This window comes from Meleagris gallopavo, chromosome 9 (genome assembly GCF_000146605.3).
Source record: "Meleagris gallopavo isolate NT-WF06-2002-E0010 breed Aviagen turkey brand Nicholas breeding stock chromosome 9, Turkey_5.1, whole genome shotgun sequence".
NCBI classification, from domain to species: Eukaryota; Metazoa; Chordata; class Aves; order Galliformes; family Phasianidae; genus Meleagris; species Meleagris gallopavo.
The window spans coordinates 9,513,395-9,525,356 of record NC_015019.2 but is presented as its reverse complement, the minus strand read 5'-3'; the positions used below and the strand labels follow the sequence as shown (position 1 = coordinate 9,525,356).

The window sequence follows — 11,962 nt, the reverse complement described above, 5'->3', positions numbered from 1 at the left end:
CATCTCTTCTAGACGTGGAAGGGGTACTGAGCTGAGGGAGTGTCTGGACAATGCTCTCAGACATATGGTCCAATTTTTGTGTGGTCCTGCATGGAGCCAGGAGTCAGGTTCACTGATCCCTGTGGGACCCCTCCAACTCGTGATATTCTGCGATTCTCTCCCCACCCTGACCCTGTCAGGTAGTCATCTCAGGGCTCTGGGGGATAAAACCCAATTTCCTTTCAGCTCGGAGTTCCCAGAGAATGGCTGGACACATCTCCCAGCATGGCTCTGCAGCCAGCAGGCAGGGCCACAGGAATAGAGATCCTGCCTGGAGGTCCAGACAGGGACCCCAGATCTCCAGGCTGTTTCAGTGCCATGAGAATGGGAGGCTCCTGCCTCTCTTGACAAGTCCTGGGGCTGTGCCTTCTCCATACTCCTCTCCTTTCCTGTCTCTGAGAGCTGAGTGCTGTGATGTAGTGGCACTTTCTTACTCGCTGACGGCTGCTGTGTAGGATGTGCAGCACCAGACTTTTCTGCGATTTTCCCACCAGCCCCTCATCCTCAGCATATTAGCACCCTTAACACCACTAAGGCCTTTGGAGCAGCAGCTTGGTGAGGTTAAGTATCATGCGCCCAGCACACAGTACCAGGCAGAGTCCCTGGATTCCAGATTCCAGATTTCCAGCAGCCTTCCGTGTTGCAGCAAGCAATAGCCCACTCACCAGGTGAGCAACCATCACGCCAGTCGGGCCGGGAACTGGCAGAGGCACAGGTTCGGGCAGCACTAGAGGGCAGCAGTGGTGCAGCCAGGAGCAGCCCGCGGTTTGAACGGCTCACGGTCTCCCTTGATGACTTTTGCCTCGCTGCCTAGCTGCTCCGCAGGTCACAGACTCCCGGCAGCAGAAGACAGTTAGAAAACTGCCTGAGCCCCCGGAGGCTTCTTATCCTCTCACCGAAACTGGCTTAAGACTTAGCCGATTTCTTCTCTGAGCTGGACAACACTGCTGGTCCCCACTGGGAGTCATCCCAGAACAGCACAAAGCCATGCTCAGGACACAGCAAAGTGAAGGAATGGACCCAGAACTCACTTGTTCCCAGCAGGTGACTGAGTCCTGCAGTAGACAGCTCTGTGGGCCCCTGCTGGCACGAGGACAAGAGAACAGGATCCGAACTTCAGGCTGTCCTGAGGGCAGAGTCCATGTGGCTGGAGAGTCGCTTGAATTTACTCGGGGCAAGTCCAGTTCCTCCTTGAGACAGAAAACAGCTCTTGTACTGTGCAGATGTGTTTATTTCCCCCAGGAGCATCTGTTCAGTTGCTTCTCTTATGGCATGAAGAAAACCCCATGTGCCTTAATTTAAAGTCCAGCTACTTTCAGGCTTCTCATGTCACACCAGGGGGTGTCACAAGGAAGTGAAAATCATGGTGGGACTTGCTACAATCCTATTTTGGATATGGGAGAAAAGACTGTTTTAGCTGCCACACAAGATGGCATTAGCATCATACCATGGAAGTGAAAGCCCTTCAAAAAAGGAAGCCTCAGCCACAAGTCCTGAAGAAGCAAACCCTTGATTTAGCTGATCTTTACACAGCTCAGCCAGGTTCCTTCAGTGGTTAGTGGCAAGAAATGAGTTTCTCTCGCCTCAACTTCAGGCTGTGCTGCTGGACACAGCCAACCCCAGCACAGCCATCTGCTCTCCAGCTTTGCAAGTGGTACCCCTGGTATTTTCCTCCTTAGACATGCACTGTGCTGGTACACACTCTCAGCTGCCTTTGTGGGAGTTGGAGCCACTGAATTTTGCCTTCCACTGTTTTCCACCCATGCTCAGAGTGTTTCCTGGTGGAAGAAGAGATTTTCTCATCAGATGAACTTATCATTTATTTCCTTCTGGAAATCAGGATTTATCTTCATATTTACTTAATATGCAAAAGACTTGAGACAGCTGGAGACCGATGTGACAGAGAGGTGAATCTTGGAAACGTCAGCAGAAAATCAAGTTTCTGAAAAGCAATGGTGTCTGGGAGAGAGAAGCAGAGGTGTGGAACCAGGGAAGAACGGAAAGGTGAAGGGTCTGCTGCACCATGCCACCATGTTGTGCTTGATAGAAAAGCACTTCCCTTGTGACTCTCTTGGCAGCTCCATGGAGGAACTTCAGTATCAAAAACTCAGACCTGGTGGTACTTGCAGACAAATGCAGACACATACAAACAATACACACAACAAGGGGCCACAGAAAGGGAAGGCAGACAACTTCTCCCCGTTTTCCTGTCCATTGTTTTCTATGCTACTTGTCCAAGAGCTTCACCAGAAGAAGAATGTCAGACCCATCACATGAAGGCAGTGACAGCCTTACATTTGCGTGTTTAATCCCCAGCGTGCTGGGAAGCTGCTTGTTTTAGGGAAACAGGAAGACCTAAAATAGCAGAAGCTGGAAACACGTGACTGGCTGGGTCAGACAAGGAGGCAAGGAGCAGAGCTGAGAGTATCCAGTCTCATGCCACTCCCTGTGCACAGCACAATTTTCTCCTTGGCATCATCTCATAATGAGACCTTTTCTTTAAATTCTAAACATAACCTGCATTGGTAGTACATGCAGAACAAGAAAAGTCACATGAGACTTGCAGCAAAAAATGAGCATGTGGCTGGTCATCATACTAACAAAGATGAATAATTACAAGAATTACAGAAAAAAGATATTTCAAGTCCAAAGATCACTGCAAATAATATGAATAGACTGCTTGTCTCAGTGCAGAAAATCTGAGGTGATTGTGTTGAGAAGGGTTGAGAGAGAATTTGCAGGCTTAGCTCCCTGCTTGAATGCAGACTTGGTGCCAGAGGGACGGTGATACAGGACTCCACTGTGCTCGTATTCATTTAATTAGTTTAATTGTGAGGTTAATGCCAGCTAAGCCAGCAAGGAGCCTGGATATGGATCAGCTTTGTTTCTATGTTCTCCATCAGTCTTGCCCCAATCTGGACACTCTTAGCAACATCAGACAAAGGGATATTGGCCAGAGAGGAGATCAAACTCCTGCCACTGGTCCAGCTGAAATTGCTGTTGTTGAGAAGTGCAGCATCTTATAAAGAAGTGGGGAGAAAGGTGGCAGGAGAAAGCCAAGAGAGACTGGATAACCTTTCCCTACTGTTGTTCAATGCTGTAGGTGAATTTTGCCATTGAATGAGATTCCACTGGCTTAGAGGCACGCAATACTCATCTGTTCCTTGTCCCCAGGGATGGCCAGCAGCCAACTCTTGTCCTTAGTAGAGTAGAACAATCAAGGGAAGTGACCTACTGAGGCAAGGGGACAGGATGCTGTGCTGGCTGCCACTGCCTGCATTGTGTCTTTGGATACCTTGGGGATGAAGTCAGACAGCAACTTGCTACAGATACCACTCACTACTCTGCAATCTGTATGAACAGACACTGCAGGCAGAGTAGTACACTGTTTACTATAGGAATTAAGTTGATCACTGAAGAAGTTCACACTGGGAAAGTCCTTCAGGCTCTATTTAGAGCAGGGACGCAGCTCTTAGGCACTAGAGCATCCTAGAAGATGGTCCGGGAGAGACTTACTGTTTATGGCAAATGTCCTGTTGAGAGGTGGTGTAGCTGAGGAATCCTCTGTGGACTGTAGTGGATGCTGAGAGGTCACTGAGAAGCACCCTCAACCTGGTTCTCTGAACACCCTGTGCTTAATGGAGACCTCCATCCCCCTCAGCTGCCTATTTCAGCTTTGATAACTTGATCCTTGCATTGTTCTTCTTCCTTGCAGGTAGGCTGAGCGCACTGTGGCTGTTATAGCCCTTAACCTCATAGGTCACCCATAAGGGCCACGTTGCTGTGTTCTGCAGTCATGTTCGTTTCACTTGTGGTTCAGCCTGAACTACAGCTCTTCTTGCAGCTCCACCCCAAGCAGCTCCCCTCTTTCCTGCCTTTCCTTCCAGCAGTTGGAAAACTGCCAGAGCAATGATGATCTGTGTAGTCCCAAATCTCAAATTTCCCTACCAGATCACTCCATGGTTTCACATCCCTCTTTGACATCACTTCTAGAATCTGCTGTCTCTATGGTGGGAATTGTGACCTAGGAAGGTGGAGGGGTGATGGGACTAGCATTACCGGGTTGCATCATCCCTTTCAGTTCTGGGAAGGCAGTTTGTTTCCGAGGAATATTTTCAACAGACAGAAACAGAAAGCCAAAGCTTACTCTCACTTTCCTCCTTGCTGAGTTGCACGTTCCTCTTGGAGGAGTTCAAGCCACCCCATTTAACAGAGGCATGTTTCTTGCCAAAAGAGCCAAACAGCTGTAGCATGGCTGCAGGCTGATTCAGATAAATCCAAGATATGAGGAAGAAATGGCTGAGGAGGACTCAGAGCCTGAGTCATACCAGAGTCACAGTCCACAGACACTCAGCACAGCAACGTAGATTCTCACAACATAGACAGCTACAAAGATGAATGCACATTATCAAACCAGCACAGGATGAGCTGGGTTCTGACAAGGTACAGAGTGATGATCTGTTTGGAGGGGAAGTATGTGAAATACAGAGGGATTTGCTTCCTGCTCTCATGTGCCTCACAGCTAAAAAGCTTGCTAGAAAATACTATTTTAAATCAGGACCTGAAAGTGCCCTATATCTCCCATTTCTGTAAACATGGAACAGTTCCCCCAAAATGGCCAGAGAGCTTGTCAGAAAAGAGAAGTAGCAGGTGCTATCCCTGGTGTTAGGTTATGCTGTGAGTATTTTGAGAGATCTTACATCATTGTGGCCAGCCCAACTGTCTGGAGGGCTAAATATTTCCCCTCCCTCCAGAGGATGTGGTTACTCTCCTAAATGCAGCGGGGCACACGACTCCCCAAATCAACAACTGCACCCAACCCTGAGCTGTGAGAGCTCAGCCCAGCAAGAGCTACTCAAAGCAGGAATATAGGCAGTTCAGAATCAGAGGGCTGTGGTTACACATGCATAAGGGAGAAGTTTTGCTGAAATAGAGAGCTCAATAACCTTCTTACAGTTCAATAATTAAGTAACGTGTTCTCTCACCACATGGTTTTGAGGGCAGGAAATGTAATAGCTCCTTACCTTGCTGTTTTTGTTTAGATTTGTGTAGAAATACCTCAGTGTATGTTCCCATCACAGGACTGACCTAATCTAGTTGAATGCAAAGAAGAAAATTAGCCCCTTACTCTATAATTTCTTCAGAAATTTCTTCATGAAAGAACATCAACCCTGTGGTAGGCTGAGGAAGCATCCTGCTCCACCAGCCTCCACAAAGGCCTCTCCAGATCTCTCCTGGGAGGCCACCATACAACAGATTGTCCTATGGATGGTGGGGGTGGGAAAAGCAGGAGGGCTCATGAAAACAGGAAGGTACAGGGAATGTCTGCTCAGAGGAGACCCTATGAAAAGAGCGTATGGGATTCACTACTAAAGCAGTAGCTACTCTCTAGTAAATAAACACTGCACTCTCCAGAAAGACTGAGTTTGCAGCTAGGCTTGTAGAAAATAGCACAGTTGGGAGGCTACAGTTGCCTTAATTTTGGTTAGCCACTTCCCATCCTTCAGCGGCTCTTCTTGCTTCTAAGAAAACAGGAGAATGGTTACCAGGCAGCAGTTTGCACTGCAGTGAATGCATAATTGGAAATAATGCCGTCAACATAGGGTGTCCTCACTCCCAAGCCGCACAGGCCACTATCTCCCTGCTCATGCCATAGCTCCAGCCTCCCCATGGTGACTTATAGAAATGTGGTCTGCCCAGCTCGAGGGGATGGGCCAAGAATCCCGCAGTGCCAACACAGCCCCTCTCCTAGCAGCACCCACAACAAACACACCCCTGCAGCAGAAGAGCAGTGATGCACCACAGGGGTTATCAGGCGCAGCAAATTTGGGGTTTTAAAGTATTTATATATGCAGTTGCTTAGCAACATTTGCAGCCACTTTGCTGATGTAAGCCAACAAGCAGCATCTAAGGGCTGTGGTACCGCAGGTTTCCACAAGCAAGCACTCAGCATTGTGGCTGCCCAGCCAAAGGCCATGATGCCAACAGGGCCAGGGGTGAGCTTTTAAAAAAAATACTTTTCCCCCACATACTGGTAGCATGCAAGCAATAGAGAGCACACGGCTGTGAGTGGAATAAATATCAGATTCAAAGTTAGACTGCAAGGGTGAAACTCCTGCACAGAATGAGTCAGAGAGGAAAAAATGTCCCAAATGACATTACAGTCACTGACATCACCATTCATCCCCTACATGCACATGGAGAGTCCCAGCAGCTCCAGCTGCTCTGCCCCTTTTGATGTGGGATGAGTGTCCCCACAGTGTGGGGTGCTCCGGCCCTGCCCCGTGCTAGCATCACAGGAACATTGAGCATCATCTCTGCCCTCAGTTCTACCACACTGTTCTCACCCTCTCTCTTTTTGGTTGCCCTTTAAAGGCACAAGGGTCCACGTAGCAGCTCATTAGACACATCTCACAGCATGAAGTGAGTGATGACACACTAACCCCACACACAGCCTGTCCTTTGCTAAGCTCTGCTGGGACACCTCTGAAGCTGCAGCCACGTTCCTATCCTTCCCCAGGTGTTCACTTTGTAGGATTAGCATTTGTTCAAAATTCTGAGACAGTTAGACTTCAAACTAATCAATTACGTGACCAGTCGCCCCACTGTCACTGTTCTGCAAACCAAGGGGAGAAGGAAGCTGTCATGTTTCCAGTTCAGACAGTTGCAACAGAGTTCCACATGGCCCTAGTGAACAAGTATGTCACAGGGGAAGAAGAGCAGTGTTATCAGCTGAGGCAAGCAGGGCCTCTCCACATATCCCCACACCCCTCCTGGTCATTGTGCTGACCAAGGGGTAGCTTCTACAGAGGGGAAAACCAAAGGAAACATCAGGGCCTGTTCTCCAGCAAGAAGGAACTCCTAGAGCAGCCTCTGTACAACACTATCCACAGACATCCCCACCTTGCCAAACATAGTGGGGATAAACCCACAGCTGCAAACCTGGCTTCACAGCAAGGAATCTTGTTTATTTCATTTCTTTAAGGCAGTCAAGAAATAATCCCCGTAACGTACCATTAGGGTAAAGTAGGCATCTCATCTCCTCTAACACATGGAGGTGGAACACAGTGTACTCTGCTTCAGGCTCTTTCCTTCTATTCAGCACCCCCTCCCCCCCAAGTTCACTTGAGGGGATGTCCAAGCAGCTGCAATTGCAATTTATGTGCCTTGCCCCTTCATATAGCTGCTGATGAGCCCTCCAGCTGCTCATGCCCCACCATTCTTTTCCACCTCCCCAGCAAGGCCAGTGCAGCTGGGTGGATCCACCCCCTGCTAGAGCAGCCAGGCCCTCTGCCAGCTCCTGAAATTTCTCCAGGGAGCCCCATTCTCAGGGACTGGATTTTGTCCCTGTCCCAGCAAGGTAGGGCACTTTCCCAGCGGAACACAAAGCAGCAAGAAGGTTTGAGTCCTCAGGATACAGAGAGCAGCATCACAGCAGGGGACACTCCTAAAGCCTCCCCAGCAGATGCTGCCACCCTCCTTCAGGCTGTCCATCTATCACTGCTGGCCCTACAAAGAGTCCAGCAGAGGGCAACAAAGATGATGAAGGGCCTGGAGCATCTCCCACACGAAGAAAAACTGTTAGACCTGGATCTGTTCAGCCTAGATAAGACAGAGGGGGGATCTAGATATTTATAAACATTGATCAGTGCAGTTGGATAAGGCCAGACTCTTTTCCGCAGTGTGTAATGGTAGGACCAAGACCAATGGCAAAAAACCTAGAAGACAAGAAATTCTACACAAACATGCAGAACATCTTTAAGGTGAGGGTGACAGAGCACTAGAACAGGCTGCCCAGAGAGGTTGTGGAGTTTCCTTTTTTTTTTGGAGATATTCAAGACCTGTTTGGAGACCTATCTTTGCAACCTACTATGGGAAACAAAGATGATCAGGGGACTGGAGCACCTCCCCTACAAAGACAGGCTGAGGGAGCTGGGCTTGTTCAGCCTGCAGAAAAGAAGGCTGCGGGGTGACCTCATTGCAGCCTTTCAGTACCTAAAGAGAGCCTGCAAACAGGAGGAGAATCAACTCTTTGAAAGTGTAGATAACTGCAGGACAAGGGGAAATTAAGTTGAGGGAGGGAAGATTTAGGCTGGATTTAGGGGGAAGTTCTTTACAGGGAGAGTGGTGAGGCTGCCCAGAGAGGTTGTGGATGCCCTGTCCCTGGAGGTGTTCAAGGCCAGATTGGATGGGGCCCGGGGCAACCTGGTCTAGTATTAAATGGGGATGTATATGGCAGGGGGTTGGAGATTCATGATCCTTGAGGTCCCTTCCAATCCTGGCCATTCCATGATTCTGTGAAACGTGCTTTAATGGGGGAGTATTGTCTGTAGATGTCCCTTACAACCTCTGCAGTTCTGTCAGATTCTGTCAGGAACAGCACAGCAAAGACTGGTCCCATAGACAGCAGGAGCTCAGAGATAAATCCAACAGCAACAGAACCTACCCTATGCTCTGAGTCATCCAGTCACAGGCAACCTGAGCCCAGGCAAGGACACAGATGACCAGGGGATCCACTGGAGTCTCCCACCTGCCTTCAGCCAGTGGAAGGCTACTTAACTCATTCTAAGCATCCCCAACCTCTCATAGCCCATGGGCAGCACCCAGGGCTGGGAGAAGTGTCTCCTTGCAGGCAGCTCCAGAGATGAAGTAAGCTCACAAGAACAGGACAAAAATACAGAGACAAACACTGAGACTTAAAATCCCATTCATAAAAATATATTAACTGTACAGTGTACATCATCATTGTTACAGTATTGTCAGCAGAAGTCAGGGTAGAGGCACTTGGGGTCCAGGCAGGGGGCTTATTTGCAGATACCCATGAGAAGCAACAGGCCAGCAATGGCTGCCACTGCTGACATACTGCTGCAGGAACAGGCTTCCTGAACCAGGAGAGGACACCAAGGTGTCAGTGAAGCACTGCTAGTTGATCTTCACCCATATCACCATCATGCCACTGTTGAATCCAGAGGATAAACTCCCCAGATCCACTTGGTCAGCAGCCCCTCTTTCAGGGCATAGCCTGATGCCCTCACCAAGAGGGTTTCATATCTTAGTGCCAGCAGAGTCCTGTCCTGCACATGGAAACAGACTGAAGCCCAACAATTAAAGCAGAGCTGACCATATCATCATTCACAGCTGCCAGCCAGCAGACCTCAGCAGACCTCGTGGCAGGCCCAAGGCAAGGATGAAAGCGCTGTTCCATGACTGTGTCCACAATAATGTTGAGGACCACCCTCAGGCTCCCACTGCCTTTATGCCAGCCTGCCCTGCCAAGCCCCAGGTTCTGGGGAGCCCCTCCTTCTCCTTGGCTGGGGGTGCCATGAACATGCAGAGCTGAACATACAGGCCTAAGCTTGCCAGTGCCATGAGACTGGCACAAGCACAGCTGTCCCCGACCCCAAAGCACCAGAAACACATCTCAGTTCTCCCGCTGCTGGAGCAAGAAGCAGCTGTCGAGGCAGGATCAGTCCATTTTTGTGGCTGGGATTGTCCTTCCCTGGCATGAAGTAGCATGTCATGGCACAGAGGAGCTGTTACCCACTCAGCTGCAGGATGGCAGGGACACAGAAGCATTGGATACATCAGAGAGGCACTAGGTGTATCTGCTGTGGATCCTTCTCCAAACTTTCCACCGAAACCACATCTCACATCTCTATGGGACAAGCAATGAGATAGAAAAGTAGTGAGACCATAGCTGGAGGGGATGCATTAGTACAGTGGATATCCCCACGCCTGCTCCCAGAATCACCTGCAGAGGAGTTAGAGCAGAAACCTGCAGTCAGGGCTGCAGCTCCCTTTTCTCATTACTAACTCCAAGTATTACTCAGGGCCAGCAGAAGCAACAATTCCTTCCCCTCCCTTCTGCATATCCAAAATGAGTTGACTGATGGGAACAGATACTGGGACCTAAGACCTACTGGGGAGGGCGAGAATAGAAAAGATGACCCCCATGCTTCAGTTACCCCAGCTAGTGCCAACCTCACAATACTGTAATGCTGCCCAAGAAAGTCAGCCAGAGAGACTCAGCATGACACTACCACTCTCTTCAGGGACACCTGCAGCCAAGCCCTGTGTCAGTAAGGGGAGCATCTGCAGAGTAATATCACAACCCAGCTGTGCTTTCAGACAGCTGGAATTCCCCATTCCACCACTGCACACAGCATCCAAATTGATTTCTGTTCTGCAGATGCCAACATTCTACTCTGATAGACTTGCTCACTGTCTGTGTGTCCAATGGGCCTTTCCCCAGGCAGGTGCTAGTTGGAACTTATCAGCCAGAACCCTCACATTCCTCATGGGATATTTCCAATAGGCACGTGTCATTAGGGCTCTCCTCGAGGGCAGTACTGCCATCTCCATTTCAATAGCTGGGGAAACTGGGAGGTACCAGAGACACTCACGCAGAAGAATTGCTGCCTCACTCGAAAGAGCTTGAAAGCACGCAGTAATGATATTCAGATATGAAAAAAAAGTCATATCCCAACTCCACACCAGTATGAGAGCACAGCCAGCTCTGCAGAAACCACACTGATAATGTCACAGGCTGTCCCATATCTGTGGGAAAGCCTGGTGGACAGAACCACATACATACCCTCTAATACTTTGTCCAGATCCGCAATGAACTCCTCCAGCTCCCGCGTGTCTCCAAGCTTAGCTAGCAGATAGAAAGACACTGTTAGCCCTCTCATCCTACTCCCCTCCACCAACATCCCTCCAATCTAGGTGAGGGGCACAGAGATCAGAGCTGGCAGAGCTCTGGGAAAGAGGTTTCACAACAACAACACTACCCAAGGACAGCATGGAAAGGAAATTCCCAGAGCTAACCGACTACAGACACACACCTCCACTAGCCGTCTCCTCACAGCCCACCAACCCCATCCTCTCTGCTCCCAGTTTCATACCCAGGCTCTGGGAGCATGACTGTGGCAGCACAGTGATCCACCTACAAGGCACGGAACTTCCTTCACTTGCTTGTAACACCTCCCAGTGCAGGGCAGGGAAACCCCGGCAAACAGCCCTTCAGACAGACCTTCCCACCTTACCTTTAGAGGAGTAAGGACCAGTGTGGGTGTTGAGATCTTCCTCACTGGAGTTCAAGCTGCTTGCTGGGGATGTGCTGGTACCTGTGGGTGCAAAAGCATCATTCACTGCCCAAGGCCAGAGGCACCCAGTAAACAGACTGCAGAACCAGGGACCGAACCCATGCACACTACAGGACTCTGGGCTACTTTCTCACTTGTTCAGACAGTCCACTCCTCCCTGGCTAGAAGGAATGCTTGTAGGTTGCTGGGCATGATCTTCCCTGTTCTCTCAAAACAGCCTTGCAGAAGCAGTACCAGCAGATGTTGGCAGCCCCTGGACCAGGACCCAGCCATAACCACAGTCCTCCCAGACACCGCATTACTCATCCTGCCCACATGAGTCGGGTCAGACAGGCAGCCCAAGGGCTGAACCAGCAGAAAAATTCGTCTTTTATCATGGAAGAGCCCCAGAGCTCTCAAAGCGATTCCACCCTCAGGAACACCACCGTGCCCCGCAGCCCCACACTCACTCTCCAGCTCATCAATGCCGCTGTCGTACACGTTGTGCCCCGCTTTTCTCTTCACCTCCTCCAAGTGCCGCTCATACTGACTCGCAGGGCCTCTATCGAAGCCCTCGACGACCTCATCGAACTCCCGCAGTAGATCGCTCAGCTCGTCCGACATGGCTGCAGGGAAGCATTGGGCAGTGAGGGGCTGAGGACGCGCACCGGGCAAAGCCTCGGGAGCCGGTCCCGGGCTGGCGGCCAACAGACCGCTTACCGAGAGATCGCGTAGCCCGCAGCGCCCCACGAACAGGCTCCCTCCCGGCCGCAGAGGAGCGGGATCCCGGCCGCACCAACACTTACCTCCCCGACCCGCTCCGATGGGGCAGAGGCGGT

The 11,962-nt window shown here is 50.2% G+C and overlaps 1 protein-coding gene across 2 annotated transcripts; it reads right to left on the bottom strand.

Moving 5' to 3' along the window:
* Positions 1-8,735: 8,735 nt before the first annotated feature.
* RGCC (regulator of cell cycle) lies at positions 8,736-11,956 on the bottom strand. Of its 2 annotated transcripts, none has more exons than XM_019618203.1 (5): positions 11,930-11,956; positions 11,594-11,749; positions 11,085-11,165; positions 10,634-10,696; positions 8,736-9,694 (listed from the first exon to the last, which is right to left on the bottom strand). In XM_019618203.1, the coding sequence occupies exons 2-5, from the start codon at positions 11,745-11,747 to the stop codon at positions 9,687-9,689; spliced, it is 306 nt and encodes a 101-aa protein (XP_019473748.1). In that variant the 5' UTR covers positions 11,748-11,749; positions 11,930-11,956; the 3' UTR covers positions 8,736-9,686. The 2 variants fall into 2 exon arrangements, with proteins under 2 accessions (XP_019473748.1, XP_010713565.1); XM_010715263.2 differs by having other exon boundaries at positions 11,844-11,945.
* Positions 11,957-11,962: the final 6 nt, after the last annotated feature.

Coding starts and splice junctions, on each gene's coding strand:
- RGCC (XM_019618203.1), bottom strand. CDS start 11,747: ATGTCGGACGAGCTGAGCGATCTACTGCGGGAGTTCGATGAGGTCGTC. Junction 11,166..11,593: donor CGGCATTGATGAGCTGGAGA/GTGAGTGTGGGG, acceptor TTGCACCCACAG/GTACCAGCACATCCCCAGCA. Junction 10,697..11,084: donor TGGTCCTTACTCCTCTAAAG/GTAAGGTGGGAA, acceptor TCTATCTGCTAG/CTAAGCTTGGAGACACGCGG.